The sequence below is a fragment of the Lissotriton vulgaris genome, chromosome 2_1 (genome assembly GCF_964263255.1).
Source record: "Lissotriton vulgaris chromosome 2_1, aLisVul1.2, whole genome shotgun sequence".
NCBI classification, from domain to species: domain Eukaryota; kingdom Metazoa; phylum Chordata; class Amphibia; order Caudata; family Salamandridae; genus Lissotriton; species Lissotriton vulgaris.
The window spans coordinates 36,000,239-36,019,831 of NC_141687.1; the positions used below are offsets into that span (position 1 = coordinate 36,000,239).

The 19,593-nt window shown below is 49.5% G+C and overlaps 1 protein-coding gene across 3 annotated transcripts in view; it reads left to right on the forward strand.

Annotated features, from left to right (window-relative positions):
- SPEG (striated muscle enriched protein kinase) overlaps positions 1-19,593 on the forward strand; it is a 1,422,155-nt gene that overhangs the window by 1,244,717 nt on the left and 157,845 nt on the right. For all 3 annotated transcript variants that reach the window (XM_086954403.1, XM_086954404.1, XM_086954405.1), the window contains one exon: positions 7,422-8,490. In XM_086954403.1, coding sequence (XP_086810529.1) covers positions 7,422-8,490 — 1,069 coding nt within the window. The remainder of the gene's footprint in view (positions 1-7,421; positions 8,491-19,593) is intronic.

The window sequence follows — 19,593 nt, forward strand, 5'->3', positions numbered from 1 at the left end:
GCTAAACCACAGGGTCACAAGAACATACCCAGGCTACAGACCCCTCACACTTTAACGGAGTCAGATTAAAATAACTATGAGCGACATTTTAGTTGCGCCTAAGTATAGCTGTCCATAACTCTGATAGCTTTAAGAAGCCTACTATATACGACAAGTCCCTGTATACGCCTCCAAATGCTGCGCTTTAGTCAATAAAATGGACATACTGCTTAATTCTGAGGAAATGGGTACAGTAAGGAGAACACCTGCCCAAATATTGCCTTATGAACCGCATTTTGTGTGAATCCTGCATGAACAAAGGAGAAAAAACCCCGGCTGCTACCCTTATTGAAAGTTCCTCTAACAACAACCAGGCATTTGCCTTTTTGTCGATGTTTAGCAAAGCCAGCGCCTACTGTCAGTCCGCTGGCTGCAAAATCGAACCATTCGAAGAACCTGGGCAATGCTTTGTCAAGCACTGAACTAGACAGGGTGCAAACAACTGCAACCAATATCATGTGTAATTCTTGAAGGTTGTCACTGGAGCCCATGTGGGCTAGGACTCCCATTCTGCCTGCAGCTGCCCAAAGCCGCTACATTTCTCTCTATCCTAAAATATGGTGAAGGGAGTTGGCGCCCTCTAGTGGTGGCAGATTCGAAGAATGGACAAAAGATGTTTCTGACAATCCCCTTCCTAAATTAGGCAGATTGATTTGATATATCTATCCATTTTCCCTGATTAACTTTATTGACACAATTATCGTCATGAGTTTTGCCTGGTCTATTTGTATTCAGAATTGATGGTGATGTGTTTTGCTTTGAAATCAATTAACTCTCATTCGGTTGTTTCTCTATTAAATCTAGTTTTTCTTTCCAAATGTCTTTTCTATAATTCCTAAGTATATATTGATCAGAATCCAGGTTACCCAGGATTGTCCTTTAAGTCTTAGGACACATATTGCATAAAAAGGTGAAGTTTACTCTAAACACTTAGCTTAAACTTTCAAGGATAAATTTGAATTTGAGCAGGCGGATCGTTATGTCCTAAAATACCAAAAGTATATGTCTTATGCAATTTCTTCTAAAATAATGAAACAGCTCTCCATTACTTGATATGAATAATAATAATGCACTAAAAACCCTAACGGAGAATCTATGCCACACCAGCAGTGATGGCTTGCATTGACCCCACCCACTTTGCGAGCTGCCCTAAGTGGTAAACCTCCACAGCGGACTTTGCACATATGATTTGGACCTGTAGTAGGATAGCCACATATTGGAGGGGCATTTTTGTAGAACTCGCACGTATGACTAACTGCAAATTGAACCATTTTCCCTACTGGCATTGCTGGGACATGTTCTCAGCATACCGAAAACATCCCGCCCGTTTGTCGCGATAGCATTACTCCTTGCCAACAGAGAATTTGCTTTACACTGGGGAAGCAAGCACACACCCACAGTAGAGAAATGGATTAGAAGTTTGATTTTCTGTGATACAAATAGCAAACTCTATTCTGCATTACAGCCTTCCACATTTAGGCCTCGTGATACCTGGCAACCTCTGAGGGACCACTGACGTACACGCAACTCTTCAGAGGAATCCCACTGAACGCATATGTCACTTGTTCCCTATTAGGAGCGATATTGGTACACAGGAAATAATGAACATTGAAATGGGTTGAACAGGATTATAAAACGATATACACCTGCGTCGAACTGTAACAAGTGGTTTACGCCAACTCCTGCGTCGAACTGTAACAAGTGGTTTACGCCAACTCCTGCGTCGAACTGAAACAAGTGGTCAAAGCTGACTCGTAACATGAATGTTGTTTTTCCAATATGAACGATATGTACGACGTCTGTGATGTTTACTATAATGCTTCTGCTCATGTACCCATTTAAGGTGACGTAGTATGTATGTATGGCACTGTAAGAAGTTAAGCAAAAAAAGTGTTTTTTTAAAGTATACAGTAAGACTGAAAGAGCAAACAAGCCTTTTCCAATATGCAACCATATGTCCACGGTTTGCCTTAGAATTAAAGTCCAAGTTGATATAATTTTCAAGAAAGGGATAATAATAATATTTGTATAGATAGTGCTTGAGTGACTCCATAATTTGGGGGATTTTAAGCGTTGTAAATAACAGACTTTACGGGTAGCTCAGTGTTACCCAGTTTAATGGTACTCGATTTATTAATGGTTAAATGGTATACTGACCTTTCCTTCGTTCAAAATTGTGACTTGCAAAGCATGCTAGAGGTTAGTAGGCTAGGAGTGTGCCATGAACTCACTGTGATATCTTGCCTACAGTGTGATTTATCACCTAGACCCATGACTTTTGAGAAGCATTTGTCCTGATGGGAAGGTGTGAATTCTCTTTGTAACTCTGGAACCAACTGGAGACTCCTAGACACAGGCGCATCATCTGATCACATCTGATTGTTCTGGACCTCCTCCAGGAAGCTCTTTGGTGTGTTGGAGGTCACAAAGCAGAAACGTTCACACAAATATTGGATTTTCCCCCATGATGGATTTCTAGAACATCCCACACAAAGTCTTAGTGATAGTAAATCAAAACTCACTTGATTGGTCTGGGAGCTGTAAAAGTAGGAATAACCCTAGTTAGCAGTTTGTGGCTTGAGCATCGCATAAATAGAACCCCTCTGTTCAACTAATAAGTACCTTCCTGGTGCCACTTTCCTTTTAACAGGTCTGGAACTAGAAGACCTTGACTCCTGAAGGAAGAGGGCACCTGCCTCCTGTTACCAGAGGTCCAGAACTGGAGACCAGTGGGGAAACCTTGCCTCATGTGTGTTGCAAAGTCATCCTGTGCCCTGGGCACCCCCCCCCAACCTTTTGCTTAATGGTACTGGTGGTAACTGATTTTGACTGACCCTGGGCTCTGCCTAACCAGGCCCAGGGTCAGTGCTATGCTGAAAGAGACTCCTTAGAATACAGTTAAAACACCTACATACACTAGGGTACACAATGGTATGGTGGGGTACCCTTGTGATTGGCATGACCTCCCCTTTAGGCCCCTAGTATATAATAGGGCAGGGGGATTGAAACTACCTAGAAGTCCCTGGTACACTGGGGCATGGCAGTTTAGAGGCCAGCAGCCTTTTTCTGCACTTGCATGTGCGCACGACTGAAACCTGACGTCAGTTTAAAAACAGCCCTGCGTGCCAGGACTGCCCAGGGCTGGGGGGTCAGGTATGTATAAGGTACACCCTTATAAAATGAGTTTCTATATCCCTGGATAAAGTGAAATTTCACATTTCACTCCCCACATTGTGGTAAAGTGCTGCTCAAATTAGACTTTGTTGCTAGGAGCACTGTAGAGTGTGGATCTGCAATATTTCTACAGATTCAGAACCCCTAAAGTCTCCCCTCTTTGCACCTGGGGTGGGGGTCCTGTAGATATAAGCTGGGTCCTGGTGCTGGAACAATGCCCCAAGGCTTTTTTCTAATTGCAAATTCCCTGATACATAGGTTAACATTGTAGGACTTTATTGATGAATAACTCTTGATAGGAGAGGGCTAGAAATACCATTCAAAGACTCCCCAAAATGGTATTAATAAATCCAACCATATCATATTGTTGAATTTCTCCTAAAGTGTACATACAAGAAGTTATAAGACTTTTATGTTTGTAAGTCCAAATTCAGCCTTCCAGTGGTCTGCCCCGATTGGTCAGAGTTAAGTGGATTAGCCAGGCTATCTTGCATAGGTGATAAAGATCCCGTGGGGTCAACCAGCTCTGCTGGCAGGGCAGTGTGCTGTTCCTTAGGAATGCCAGGCCAGGGGGAGAAGTCATAAACTATGTTCTTCAAAAAAGGAGAGCAGAGAACAGTGTCATTTTCAACTCTGAACTTCCCACCTTAGGCAGATGGCAGGATTAAGGAAGGTATGAGAAAATGCAGGGGGGAGAGTCTAAGTAAATTAGCCATCCTATGGGTGTGTTTAGCTAGCTCTTACCTCCTTGCTGGAAAATCAGCACTCTGGGACAAAATAATGCCACACTCTACAGGATGTGATCATATCTTGGAGGAGTTACCCTGCTCCCATTGGTCAGAAGTGACCTCCTGCTTGACCCAGAGAATTTGGAATAAGTATCTGAGAGAGGCAGAGCCCTCCAGATCTGCTTCTTGAAACCTACTGAAGCAAGAAGTGCCCTGTTGAGAAGTTTTGTTGTGCAAAGATTTCTAAGGACTGACCTCTGAAGACTGCACCTTATGAAACTACAGCCCTGTGGATTATCTTGCTGGAAAAGAACTAAAGAGTGGACTCCCTGAAAGCTACAGGTTAAAAGAGCTCATGTGGAACATCGCCAACTAAATCTACACCTTGGAGAACCATCAGTGGATTTGTTAGGGTTTTGTACCAGTGGATTGAAGGAACTGAAGTCCTCAACTTTCAAGTACCATCTTGGAGCATCCAGACCCTTGGAGTGAGTTTAAGACACTTTGGGACCCCTTGAGGAACCTCAGGAAGAAGTTCAAGAAGTTTGGAGAACTTTGGAGCATCTTTGAAAAAAAGCACCATAGAGGGACCGACTCAACCTGGCCAGCCAGTCCGCCTGCCTTCAACCGTGAGCCGGCCAAGCCGGCCAGGTTTGTCCCGCTAAAAGCTCCATTGCTCCAACTTCCGGAGATTGACCGGGACTAGAAGAAATCTGAAGCCGGCGAACACTCACCGGATCCGGCTACATGAGGAGCATCGAGAGACCCAGCGGGAAAAAGCTCCAGAAAAGTTTCTAAATCCTCTCGTAGAAAAGGTGAACTGGAGCAACTGCAAACGCCGAGCCACCTGCCTTCCATTGCATGCTGGCCTGGATTCCAGGGTTGCCCCGCTGAAGCGATCTTGAGAAATTTTCTAAGTCCGCTCCAGGGAAGTTGACCGGGACCTCATCACAAGTCAAGCCTGCGAACCCTTACCGAATCCAGACTGGCTGGGAGCTTCGAGGGGCCTCGAGAAGAAAAGCTCCAGAAAAGTTTCTAAGTGTGAAGGTAGAAACTGAGACCGGGACCTGCCGCTAGCTGTAGCCGCTCAGGGCTCAATTGCGCTCGGCCTGAAACTTTGACTTTGGCCCGGTCTATCGTGTGCAGGTATCACAATATGGTACTATAATCTTCTAAGTGCTATATTATTTTAAATCTTTACAAATTCATCTCTCTGGTTCCTTGCATTGGATTGTTGTCGTTTTGGTGTCACTTTAAAGATACAAATATTTCCTATTTTTATAAATTGGTGTTGGAGTTTTATTATGTGTTGTGTCTTAATTATTTACTGACATGGTGTTTTTAAATGATTCACATACCTGTCTTTGAAGTTAAGCCTGTCTGCTCACAGCAATGTTACCAGGGGTTGAGCATTGGAATCATTTTCTAAGACCTATGCTGAGTCCTACCATGTGTTAGTGGCCCTATTGCCAGTGGTAGACCTACATTTGCCCCTACCAGTAACCCACTTTCCAACAATGTTCTTCTCTGTGCGCCTGCTGTGTGGAAATTCTTAAATGTGATCTGGCTGAGAGAGCAAAGAGGACCCCAGGGATTGCTTCTGAGTTAAGTAGGTAAGCCAGGTTGGGCCTTTGCCCTGCTTCTATGTTCAGGAGGGTGAGTGTGCCTTTTTGTTTCTAGATGTTTCACATGTGACTGAGGAAACTAGAATGCCAACGAAGTCCTTGCTTGATAGTATTTCAACGACAAAAAACTGGTAAAACATTCTTCAAAAAAAGTGTAAGAAGATGACAACTCCTAAATGACCCCATAAGCCAGTGGCATCCACGCTTACTAACTCAAGATCACATCCAACGCTGAATACACCGAGGTTATTCTCTCCCTTTCTAACAAGACACCAAACACCCAAACCAATTGCCCCACCTGCATGACCGAAGTCACTAGACGGATGAAAACCAACTGACCCCAAGCTCAAAACAGACTAAGCGGGAGTAGTACTGTTCACCAGATAACTCCACCTGGTGGTCTGACGAACTTAGACCCACACCCCTCACTGCAACTCACGCAAAGAACCTCAGAACCAACTTACCATGACCGAACATGTGAATGTAGTCTCTGTCTCCTCCTTCTACACATTCAAGATGCACAAGAAGGTCTTTAAATGGCTCCCCACCAACACTCACAGAAGCGTCACCCAAGCCCTCATCACCAACACGCTGGACTAAGGCAATGCACTCTATGATGGCATCAATGCTCCACCGACCAGAATACTCTGACAAAACTCTGCAGCCAGGCCCACTCTTAACCTCCCACCCTTAAAAAGATTTAGATGTAAATGAAAAAAAAAGACTTACTCTCATTACGCCGCATATCTAAGAGCTCAAACATCTCCCAATCCAAAAAACGAGCACTCATTAAACTCCTTACAAACACATACAAACGCTTATATAACATTGGTCCCATGTACCTCAACAACTGCATTGACTTCCAAAGACCTACAGGAAACTTCTCACCTCCCGGACTCCTCTCCTACTGGCACACTCCCCCATCATATGCAGAACAAGATTCGACGGTTGTGCCTTCTCCTACCTCTCCCCTAAAGCCTGGAATGACCTGCCCCTTCACATCAGAACCTCCTCCTTAGTCCTTGAATTTCACATTAAACTGAAGACCTGGCTCTTCTTCTAGCCATGACCTTGTCTGTGCGCATACAGCTCCTGCTTCAGCCCCAGGATTCCCTCGCGGGTAAGTTATGCATTATACAAATTCACATAACATAACAAGTTCATAACCTCCGCCTGAATATCAGACTGGTCTGTGTCAAACCACAATGGAAATCGTTTGTAATAACAACATCAAAGTGTTGAGCATCTACTCAATCAAACCCAACCAGCTTATGTCAGCACGCTAGGAATGCTATGATCTTCTAGTGAAGATCTTGGTGCTCTGTTGCTGAACAACTGGCACAAATTACTATTTTCTTTGAATTCTGCTGCAAAGTCAGGGCCTTTGGCATGTTTATACCAAGTAAATACATTTTATTCATGCCTTATTTTAAACCATTGTAGCACATCTAGTTAAGGTGTCATTATCTCTACAATGACTTTTTCTCTACCTCTCCTTTGTCATTATTTTCATTAAATCCTTTGTGGTTAATCCTTATTACATATACCTTCAATTTTTCTTTAATAGGTCTGAACTTTACATTCATTATTTGTGGACTATTTTAATGTTCGTTTTAATTCACACTTCATTACCAAAAGACAAGGCAAGGTTTATTTTAAGAAATGTTTGATTTTTCTCTCTTGGGTCTAACCAGGATTTTGTGTCATCTTTAAGGCTGCCTTCAGTACCCTTTTTCTTCAGCATGACAGATGGCTTTCTAATAAGTACATTTATATGGACTGAATCTAAAGAGGAGATCATTGTCATTACATGGTGAAGGTAACAAGTTTATGTTAGCTTTGTTTTTCCTTTTAGATTCTAAGGTAACTCCGACAACCAGAAGAACCACCTCAGAATCTGTGACATCAGAAAAAAGACCATCAACAGCTTTGCGGCCTGCTGAACCTAGCCAAGCTGCCCAGGCTCAAGTCCCTCGGCTTGCTAAAGGCCCACCGCCACCAACACCACCAAGAAAGCACCGTGGTATTATTGCCACTCCACCAACCACACCCAGAATGGGTTCAACCCCTTCTCTGCCAGAGGCAGTATCCACTATTGGTGGCTCTTCTGTCATTCAACCTCCAACTCCTTACAAAGTTACAACATCCCATTTTCCAGCTGTAGTCAGAAATGTGCCTTCCACTGATACAGAGGAGATTTACTCAGTGTCTCCTCAGAGCACTTCTTCGCCATTGCTTTCCCCAACCTCTACTATTCAGACCACAATTCCTACACCCCGTCTTTCTTCAGTCACTGTGTCTATACCCTCAGAAGTTCCAATGTCCCCTGGCAGAATGCCCCCTCCACCCCCTTCTTTTTCACAGCTAACTGTGACCCCAAAACCCATGCCTGTGTCCAGTGTGCAAAACGCTAAAATATTGCCTGTCCCAGAGGAGTTAGTAACGTTACCTGGTTTAACATCGCCTGCACCTTCAGTCACTCTTGTATCTTCTCCAGGTGCTTCACCTCCACTAGTGACACTCCCTAAACCTTTATCCATTTCTCCCACACGGGACATCCCACCAGTTCCACCATCTTCAATTTCTCCTCCCCCATTGCCAACTACCCATAAAGGATCCACGTCACCTGCACCTACCTATATGGTCACCTCTTTTATTTCCATGCCACCCAGCACACCCTCTCCAGTACCCTTGCCCCCCTCCCCAGTGTCACCAACCAATGAAGAGCCATTGACCCCAGTCAGTCCAATGTCATCAACTTCAGGCAAGATGGTGCCAACAAGGTTTATTGTGAAGAGCGTCACACCAGGCAAGGATGCAAGATACACTCCATCAGGGAGGACAACACCCGCAGGGAAGGATGGTACTGCCCTCCGACAAGGAGTTCCTCAGAAGCCATACACTTTTCTGGATGAGAAAGCAAGGTGAGATTCTGGCAAACCTTCTATTTTTCCGAATTGCTGGTTGGAGCACAATGTGATCTAAATTGGCATTTTTAGCCTGTACTTGCCTTGTACTTTTAACACTCTTTAAGGAATGAAATGTGGAAATGTTCTTCCCTGCAACATGATGAGGAACTCCTTGGTTGTATGCTTTCGTCATCAAAACAGGGGCTGACATTGACAGCAGCTCCACCAACCTTTGACAAATCATTTTGTGTATTATTTATTCAGTATTTGGCGCCTGATTAGGATCACGGTTTTCCCGCATCTTCCGGGCCAGCGGAAGCCACCGCCGGCCCGGAGGATGCGGGAAAACCTCTGCGGGGGCACAGAAGACCCACCGCCAAATAAGGATGGTGGTGGGTCTCAAAATCCGTCCTCTGCTTTTCCGCCGCTGTCGCCTTCCGACCGCGGCGCAAAAGCTCTAACATGGCTGGCAGTGTCTGTCAGACACCGCCAGCCATATTAGGATAGCGGAAAACATATGCTTTTCCACGGCAGCTTTTCCGCCGTGGAAAAGCATACGGAGATTGCCTTCGGGGGCCCGTTGCGAGCCCCCTTAGTGACGGGACGGTGGTGGGTGCACATGGGGGGTACCTATGGTACCTCCCTGCATTTGCGTGGACAAAGCGGCGGGCACCGCATGGTGCCTGCTGCTTTCTGCACGCAAATGCCGTGCATGCTTTTTTAACATTGCGGCGGGTGCAGCTTGAAGCTGCACCCGATGCAATGTTAATGATTGAGGATGTGACCGCCACCCTGGCGGTCACATCCTAATCTGCATGGAGAGACCTCCGCAGCCCTGCGGACAGTCCCTCCTACTCTATGGTGGCGGACGGACTCAGGTCCGTCCTCCATCATAATCGGCCCTTTAGTTTGTATTTGATTGTGCTTTAGATGCAAGATAACCACTTCCTGGTGTTAACAAAGAAAGAGAAAGGTTGGGATTGAGAAGGGGAGAAAATTACAAGCCAGTTAATAGTTTTAGGATTCATAAGCAAATAGGTACAAAGCGAAGATTTAGAAGAAGAGAGTGCCAAAGGCAGGGGTCTTCAATCCATCAACAAATCAATCTGTTTATAAAGCCGTAAAAGTCCAAAATGAATGACTAGGCACTACCTCAGATGCATGATCCTAAACCCTCTCCGACCATTCCTAAAATATCTGTATTTAAAAAAGTGCCTAACCGTCAAGATTTAGGTGTCTGGTCGGCTAATAGAGTAAGAAGGCTCTGGTTAGGGAGCAAGATGCCTAACTATGGAAAGTTTTGTAGGTTAAAGTTTATAGCCCCTTGTGCCAAAAATGGATATTACCATTCCTGAAAAGTGATATTTTAATGAGCTGCACACCTGTATTTCTGTTGGCAGTCTACCCTTTGACATCTTTCATCTTTGGCTACGGTTAAACTGAGTACTAGAGAATAGGATAACTTGTAATTTCATATGAATTGTATGACAGTGAGTTTATTAGTGATGTGCTTTGTACGGTCTGGGTGATCAATTTGTACATGTATGTTTTTATCATTACTATGTTAGCCAAAAAAAACATTTGATGATGATGATAATGTGCCATTCTATTAATGTATCCCAACAAACACAGTTTCTGGGTTTCTTGGTAGACATTGTGAAGACAGAACTACGTCTTCCCAGTGACAAAGTAAGGAAAGTGAGGAAGGAACTCAGAAAAAAAAGAAAAAAAAAGACGCTTACCTGACAATACCAATCTGGAAACCCCATCAGAAGTTTCTTCAATTCACATGGGAAGGGCGCCTGTATCCGTTTTGCAGCCTTCCTTTTGGTCTATCTTCCGCCCCTTGGTGCTTTACCACGGTACTCCGACCCGTTACCGCTTGGCTAAGACAAAGGGGAGTGAGACTGATCATTTATCTCAACGATTCAAGCGATCCTCCCGGGTCTGTCACACTACCGGGCACTTCAAAGATTAAAGGCAGGATCCTTGAGATCCAACCAATCCTACTCCCAGTTGGTCTCTCTATACCAGGAGTCGAGAATCGAAATCCTTTGGTGGTAGAAAAATGTGGAGGCATGGAACAGGAGAGCCATTTTTGGGGAGGAACCGGATCTGATAATAGAATCAGATGCGAGTTTAGAAGGATGGGGAGCGAGATGTGGGAACTCGTCAACAGGGGGTCGCTGGACTCCGCAAGAGAAGGAATTGCATATCAACTGCTTGGAATTACTAGCAGGTTCATTTGCGATTCGTTGTTTCACTCAGAATTAAATGAAATGCTGTGTAACTTTACGAATGGACAATGTGTCCGCAGTTCGTTATGTCAGCAAACTAGGACGACTTAATTCCAAAGATCTAACAGACTTAATGAAGGGCCTGTGGGGCTATTGCTTGAGCAGAGGTATTTCAGTTGTTGCGGAACACATTCCTGGGTTGAAGAACGAGGTAGCAGACTGGTACTCGAGAAATTTCAGAGACTCCAGCAATTGGAGACTGAACAGGCATGTATTCCTATCCATCCAGTCCAGATGGAGACCCTTCACAACAGATCTGTTTGCGGACCATCTGAATACTCACCAGAAGGAATTCTTCAGTTGGAGCCCAGACCCTCAAGCTCTGAAGATGGATGCCTTTTTCCAAGACTGGAGGGGATTAGTGCCTTATGCGTTCCCACCTTTTGCAATGCTTCCTCGCCTTCTCCTTCATGCTCGACGTACAAACAGAGCATGGTCGTGATAACTCCACTTTGGAGATCTCAGGCTTGGTTCCCAATCATCTTCGAAATGAGCGTAGATTTTCCCATTTTAATCTCTTCTTTCAAGGAGATACTTCTAGATCCAGAGGGTCACATACACCCCCTTGTAGAGCAGGGCCTTCTAACTCTGACGGCATGGAAGATTTCAAGAGAACATGGAGAATCCCTGGGCTTTCGTCAACTGCTTTCAAACTCATTTCTGAATCATGGGCATCTGGCACAAGAAAGGCTTATAGACTGGCATGGAACAAATGGGGTCGCTGGTGCATTCAACGATGTTACGATTCCATTTCAACTGATCTAGTCAATGTTATTAATTATCTTTCGGATCGTTTTACTTCAAGTTTGTCTTACAGAACTGTTAATGTTTACAGATCCACGATCTCAGCTAGTCATTCTTTAATTAACGGAATCTCAGTTGGCCAAAGCCTTCTAACTAAAAAGATTATGAGAAGCATGAGGGTTTTTAAACCCTCCTTGTCCCAAATATATCACTCTGTGGGACGTTACCCTTGTTCTTCGGACTTTATCATCTTGGGGAGACAATGACTTTGCTTACCTGACCTGCAGCGCGTACGCTCACTCTGTAATTCTCTTAGCTGACAACCAATTTAATCTTTTAAAAGCACCATTGCATAATCGCGCTGCTGCTGTATAGCGCTGCTGAATTTTCTACTTGCGCCGCTTTTGCTGTGCAAAATCATCTCTAGTTCTTACCCGCACTTTAAAAGGTTTCCACCGCGCATTTGCGGGATTTAGGCCGATTTAGGGCTTACTTGAACCGCGCCTGGGCGATTTGGTCGCCATCTTGGGTGTGGGAACCAGGAAGGTGCCGGTTTTCAGGCGCCATCTTGCTCGCGGGTCCAGAGGTTGACTCGTAGGACTCTCGCACTTGTAGAAGGATTCAAAAACAGGATCCCCTCCATGCACAGGTAGACTTTGCTTACCTGACCTGCAGCGCGTACGCTCACTCTGTAATTCTCTTAGCTAACAACCAGTTTAATCTTTTAAGAAGCCCCATTGCATAATCGCGCTGCTGCTGTATAGCGCTGCAGAATTTTCTACTTTCGCCGCCTTAGCTGTGAAAAATCATCTCTAGTTCTTACCCGCACTTTAAAAGGTTTTCACCCCGTATTTGCAGGATTTAGGCCGATTTAGGGCTTACTTGAACCGCGCCGCGGCGATTTGGCCGCCATCTTGGGTGTGGGAACCAGGAAGGTGCCGGTTTTCAGGCGCCATCTTGCTCGCGGGTCCAGAGGTTGACTCGTAGGACTCTCGCGCTTACCGTGTTTATAATGCAGAACATCCAAGCGCGTAGCGCACGCGCCGATAGCGCGCCAGAGGCGCACCAGAGGCAAGCCCGTCCGCGCCCGTCCGCGCTCAGACCGCAACCAGCGCCAGCCATGCTGCCAAACCTACTCCTGCTCGATATGCCTATTCCAGGGAAGAACTCTTTTAGGTAGGCCAGCTATCCTGCTCGGCCAGCCAGCCTTCAGCAACCACCAATAGTCCTACGGTGTTATCCTGTGGTCTGCTCAATGTCAGGCCCTTGTGTAAACATAATTCGGAAATATCACTCCTAATCGATCTTCAGGGTCTGAATGTGCTGGTTCTTACGGAGACATGGACAAGAGCTGACAGTGGGGTTGGAGCTTGGGCTGACCTGCCCCCCTGGATACTAGATCAGGCATAACCCTCGAGCGGGCGGCAGAGGAGGAGGTGTGGGGTTTATTTTCAGGGAGACACTTGGCTTGACAGAGTTCGAGGTCAAAAACGTTCAAGGTATTGAACTGATGGGCTTCTCGCTTAAAGGTCATAAGGGGGTCCTGTACTCAGGCCTGCTTTGTTATAGGCCACCTGGAAGTGCCACGACAGTCTCACTTGATCTGGTGGATCTCAGCTATGATCTTTCTAACTCTCATGCTAGGCTCATGGTTTTGGGAGACTTTAATCTCTGGCTGAATGGCCTCCTGGATACGGCGTATAAAGATCTATGCCAGGCCTGCAGTAACATCCACCTTCAGCCGCTGGTGCTCTCCCAAACTCATTTGAAGAGTCACATCCTGGATCTGGTCTTTGCTGAAGACACTTGGGTCAAGATCGGGGATATAACCGTTCAATGCTGGACTGATCATGCCCTTGTCCAATTTTCACTAGAACTTCCCAATGACTCTTTCATAGATAATTGCACAGGTAACACTAAACTTAGCAGACAGTGGTCTAGATTTTTTAAATCCTCTACCTTGCCTGCGTTGCTTCCCTGTGGTTTTACTTTGGAGAAAGAAGTAGAGGAGAGCTACCAGAGCCTTTGCCAACAGATTACAGATTCTTTAGATAAAACTGTTCCATTAAGGAAAGTGAAGGACAGATCCAAGCACGCTGCCCCTTGGTACACTATTGAACTTTTCCAGCTGAAACTACGTTGTAGACAAACGGAAAGAACCTGGAGGAAGCACTATTCTGAGGTAGATAAAAATCATCTTTTTAAACAATCACATCTGAAAGAAACACGTTAGTGTTAGATTCCTTACCTTAGAATATCCCCAGGCGTCAGTCTGGATCCGGAAACTTTTGCGTAGCAGTACCCTTGCGCGTCGGTAGGCGTCGTCTGCAGGCGTCTCCTGCGGCTCCGCGTCCGTCGTTGGCGTCGTGCGCCGTGATGACGTCGCTGGAGTATATAGACGCCGCCTCCGCGCGCTGACGTCAGTTCTTCTTTTTTCCGCGCCAGTGGACGCAGATCTGAAGAGCGGTACCCGGTCTTTTGACCAAGTTTTTCTCTAGTTAATTACTATCTTGTGCCTGGTAAGGATGCCCGGTTTCAAGAATTGTGACGGTTGTGACCGCACGATGTCGGTCACGGACCATCACCGACTCTGTCTCCGGTGCCTGGGCCCCGACCACGATGTCGACGCCTGCGTCGATTGCCGGGCTCTGACTAGCAAGACTAGGCGGGAGCGGTCCCGCAAGCTGCTCGAGCTCCGGGTGTCGGCCCCGCGTCGAGAGCGGTCTCGGTCCGGCCGGAGGTCCAGGGAGCGTTCGAGGGAGCGGTCGCGGGAGCGGTCGCGGAGCCGCGCCGGGCGCTCCGGAAGTCGACATCACTCGTCGGGTTCGTCAGGTAAGAGACACAAGAAGTCGGGGCGTCGTCATCGTACCCCCGACTCCCCCCGACGCTCGCGTGATGCGGCCGGGGGTTCGGGTGACCCCAACCCCGCGGCTCCGCGAGAGTCGCCGGCGCGGCCTGCCCCATACCCTCAGGTCCCTGGGCACGGTGCGACGCCTGAGGAGATAGAGGCGTTCCTCATGGCCATGAGGGCCCTATCTTCTCCGGCGGGTTCCACGGCGCCTACGGGCCCAGTGAACCCGTCCGGGGGCCCTAGCGGTTCAGCTGACCCTACCTCGACGCCGTCGGATGCTCCGACACCGGCGCCGCCGGCGGCGCCGACTCCGGCGCCGCTAGGGCCTTCGGGGTCGGCACCGGATGGACGTCCATCCAATCCGGCGCCGATTCCATCGGGGTTACCCCCGACGCCGCCCCCGCGCGACGCCGGTTCCTCGGTGCCGGCTTCGGGCGGCACCGGGGCTCCGGCGCCGGCTCCGGGCGGCGCCGTCCCCATACCCTCACCGAATCCGGACGCGGAGTCGGACCGGCGTCGCCCGACGCCGGGCTCGACGCCGATGGGGCCTGTCGACCCCGTGGAGCCGGTCTACATAGTTGACACCGACTATGGTGATGATGTGGAGTACGGTGAGGGCTGGGAGGGGTCTGAGGACCCTCTGTCACGCGAGTGTCAGTATGACATGGACTGGACAGGTGATTTGGGGGACGCCAGTGGTTTGGATGACTCTCCTAACCCTGGTTTTGTCTCTCCTCCTTCCGTGGCATCGGAGGAGGGAGCTGCCTATTCAGTGGTGTTGATGAGGGCTGCCAAGGCCTTAAACCTTGAGCTCCCCGTCGCGGCCGTGAGGCCTAACATCCTCACTGAGGTCTTCAAACCGCGGTCATGCCCACAGGAGCCTCTGCTGCCGTTTAACGAAGCCTTGTCAGACGTTCTGTTGGGCACTTGGTCCAGGCCCTCTTCAGGTGCGCCTGTTGATCGGAACGTGGCCAGACGCCACCGTCCTTGTCCGGACGACCCCAAGTTCCTGTCCACCCACCCCACCCCTGAGAGTCTGGTGATCCAGGTCTCCACCTCCCAGTCCGCATTCCCGTCGGCCCCGCCCGATCGGGAATCCAAGAGGTATGACCAATATGGCAAGAAGGTCTTCTCGTCCCTGAGTTTAGGACTGCGGTCTTGCAACACCGCTTGCCTCTTGGGCCGCTACACCCACTCTCTGTGGGATACGGTCGCGGAGCTGCTGCCAGAATGCCCCATGGAGGTGCAGGCAAAACTCGGCAAAGCTGTAGCTGAGGGCCGAGATGCAGCTAGATATTCTATTCGATGTGGTCTTGATACGACCGACTCGCTAGGCAGAGCGATGTCCACGACGGTGGCGATTCGTCGCCACGCCTGGTTGAGATCCGCCAACTTCTCGGCAGATGTCCAGAATACTTTGATGGACATGCCGTTCGATGGCTGTCACCTGTTTGGTGACAAGGCGGACCACGCGCTGGAACGCTTTAAGGACTCCAGGGTCACGGCTAAGTCCTTGGGTCTCTCGACCCAGCGCCAGCAAACGGGTTCGTTTCGCTCCTTTCGTGGCCACGGAAGGGGCGTCCCCACACGTGCTGCCAGCCACGCACCGCAACAATCATTTCAACGCGGTGGCGGCCGTGGAAACCGCCGTGGAGGCGGTCGGGGTCAACGGCGGGGTCAGGCCACATCTCCCCCCGCAGCATCTGCCTCAAAATCGTCCTACTCCGTGTTTTCAGGCCCACGTGATGCCAGTGGGTGGCAGGGTTCGCCATCACCACGCCCGCTGGCGCACGATCACATCGGACAGGTGGGTGCTGCAAATCGTCCGAAGGGGCTACTCCCTCCCCTTCGAGACCACTCCTCCAGCCATGCCACCGCAGAACCACCGTGTGTCGGGGGACCACTTGCAACTTCTGCAGGAGGAAGTTACGGCCCTCTTGGCCAAGGGGGCCATCGAGCGCGTTCCTGGGCCAGAAGTAGGACGTGGTTGCTATTCCCACTACTTTCTGGTACCCAAGAAGGACAAAGGGGGCCTACGTCCTATCTTGGATCTAAGGAACGTCAACGGCTTCCTCCGGAAGGAGAAGTTCAAGATGTTGACTTTGGCTCAGGTCTTGGCTGACCTAGACCCGCAAGACTGGATGGTAGCGTTGGACTTGCAGGATGCGTATTTTCACATCCCCGTCCTGCCGGCCCACCGGCGTTACCTGCGGTTCACGGTAGGCCAGGAGCACTTTCAGTTTATCGTGCTCCCCTTCGGCCTTACCAGCGCCCCACGGGTGTTCACAAAGGTGTTGGCGGTGGTCGCAGCCCATCTGCGCAGGTTAGGGGTTTCAGTCTTCCCCTACCTAGACGACTGGTTGTTGAAGGCGGGCTCGCCCCAGACAGTCGTCCACCACCTCCAGATGACGGCAGACCTCTTGCACGGCCTGGGGTTCTCCATCAATGTGCCGAAATCACACCTGTGTCCCTCTCAAAAGCTCCTTTTCATCGGAGCGGTTCTGGACTCGGCGCAGTTTCGGGTTTATCCTCCGGAACGGCGGATCCGGGATATTCAGGCGTTGATTCCCATCTTTCAGCCGCTATCCCGGGTTTCGGTCAGGTTGACGCTGCGGCTGCTGGGGCTGATGGCTTCCTGCATCCTTCTGGTGCATCACGCCCGGTGGCGGATGCGGGCTCTGCAGTGGGACCTGAAGTTTCAGTGGGCCCAGCATCAGGGCAACTTGTCCGACCACGTCTTGATCTCGGAGGGCACTGCGAGACAACTGCAGTGGTGGCTTACGGACCGCGATTGGGTCAGGGGCAAGTCCCTCTCCCTTCCCCAACCGGAGCACGTTGTCGTGACGGACGCGTCCCTCCAGGGCTGGGGAGGCCACTTGGGAGAGGCGGAGATCAGAGGCATCTGGTCTCCGGCGGAGTTCCGGCTCCATATAAACATGTTGGAGCTGCGGGCGATTCGTCTAGCACTGAAGGCATTCCTCCCCTTTGTCAACGGGAGTGTGGTGCAGGTGTTCACGGACAACACCACCGCCATGTGGTACTGCAACAAACAAGGCGGGGTGGGGTCGTGGACCCTTTGCCAGGAGGCTCTGCGCCTCTGGCAGTGGCTGGAACGTCAGGGCGTGACTCTGACGGTTCAACACCTGGCAGGTTCTCTGAACGCCAGGGCGGACGAACTCGGCCGTCGGTGCTCGATGGATCACGAATGGCGTCTGAACTCGGACGTGGCGCAAGGCCTCTTTTGGCAATGGGGAGAGCCTTGGTTAGATCTATTCGCCACAGAAGAGAACGCGCAATGTCATCAGTTCTGCGCGTTGGAGTTTCCAAGACGGCACTCGCACGGCGACGCCTTTCGGCGCGAGTGGAGTTGCGGTCTGTTATACGCCTTTCCGCCTATACCACTTCTGCCCAGAGTGCTGAAGAAGATCAGGCGCGACCGGGCCCAAGTTATCCTTGTGGCTCCGGACTGGGCTTGAAGGTACTGGTATCCCGAGCTACTCAGCATGTCAGTCGGTCCCCCAATCCGCCTGCCCCTTCAGGAGGACCTTCTGTCGCAGCAGCAGGGGACGGTCCTCCACCCGAACCTGTCCAGTCTCCACCTCCATGCTTGGAGATTGAGTGGCGACAGTTGAGGCCATTTGACTTGCCTCCTGAAGTCTGTGATGTGATTCTGGCAGCCAGGCGTCCCTCCACTAAGTCGGTATACGCCTGTCGGTGGAACAAGTTTGTGGCATGGTGCACAGCAAAGGCTGTGGATCCTCTTTCTGCCCCTCTCTCCGAGGTTCTTCTGATCCTTCTCTCTCTTGCCCAGCAGGGCTCTGCTCTGGGCACTATCAAGGGCTACCTTTCTGCCCTTTCAGCCTTTCTTAGGCTTCCTGATCAGCCTTCTTTGTTCAAGTCCCCAATTGTAACGAGATTCTTGAAGGGCATCACACACATGTATCCACCTGTTCCGTTTGTGATGCCTCAGTGGGACTTGAACCTGGTTCTAACCATTTTGATGTGTGCTCCCTTTGAGCCCCTTCATTCTTGCCCTCTCCGTCTCCTGACTTTGAAGACGGCTTTCCTGGTTGCCATCACCTCTGCCAGGAGGGTGAGTGAGCTCCAGGCTCTTTCTGTCAAACCTCCTTTCTTGTCCATCCATCCTGACAAGGTGGTTCTGAGGACTAGACCTTCTTTCCTGCCCAAAGTAGTTTCTGCTTTCCATATCGGGCAGTCCATCACCCTCCCTTCCTTCTTCCCGCCTCCGCATCCTTCAAAGGATGAAGAGCGGCTCCACCGTCTGGACCCAAAACGTGCGCTTTCATTTTACATGGATCGCACACGCCAGTTCCGGGTGGATGACCAACTGTTTGTTGGCTACGTGGGTGCGAAGAAGGGACGGGCGGTACACAAACGGACCATCTCTCGGTGGGTCGTTCTCTGCATCAAAGCCTGCTACTCTTTGGCTCGGAAGGAGCCTCCTGTTGGGCTGAGGGCCCATTCCACTCGGGCCACGGCGGCTACTACTGCCCTGGGCCGGGGAGTCCCCTTGCAGGACATTTGCCAAGCGGCTACGTGGGCCTCGCTGCACACATTTGCGAGGCACTACTGCCTAGACAGTCAAGTCCGGAGGGATGGCTTCTTTGGCCATTCTGTCCTCCAGGACTTTCTGGTGTAGGAATGTATTGGTTCGCAGACCCACCACCGGGGTTGGTATTGCTGGGGTATCTATTCTAAGGTAAGGAATCTAACACTAACGTGTTTCTTTCAGATGAACAAGTTACTTACCTTCGGTAACGATATATCTGTAAGAAACATTAGTTAGTGTTAGATTCCTTACCGAACCCACCCATCCTCCCCGTTCTGCGAACTGATACCTAGGGTTAAGGACATCCCTTTCAGGGCCCTAGTTTCAAATGGCACCAGTGTTGGTTCTCTCATGGCTCTGCGTCTTCTGGCGCGGAAAAGCTGTGTGCAAAGAACTGACGTCAGCGCGCGGAGGCGGCGTCTATATATTCCATCGACGTCATCACGGCGCACGGCGCCAACGACGGACGCGGAGCCGCAGGAGACGCCTGCAGACGACGCCTACGGACGCGCAAGGGTACTGCTACGCAAAAGTTTCCGGATCCAGACTGACGCCTGGGGATATTCTAAGGTAAGGAATCTAACACTAACTAATGTTTCTTACAGATATATCGTTACCGAAGGTAAGTAACTTGTTCTTCTGGGCTATAAAGCACA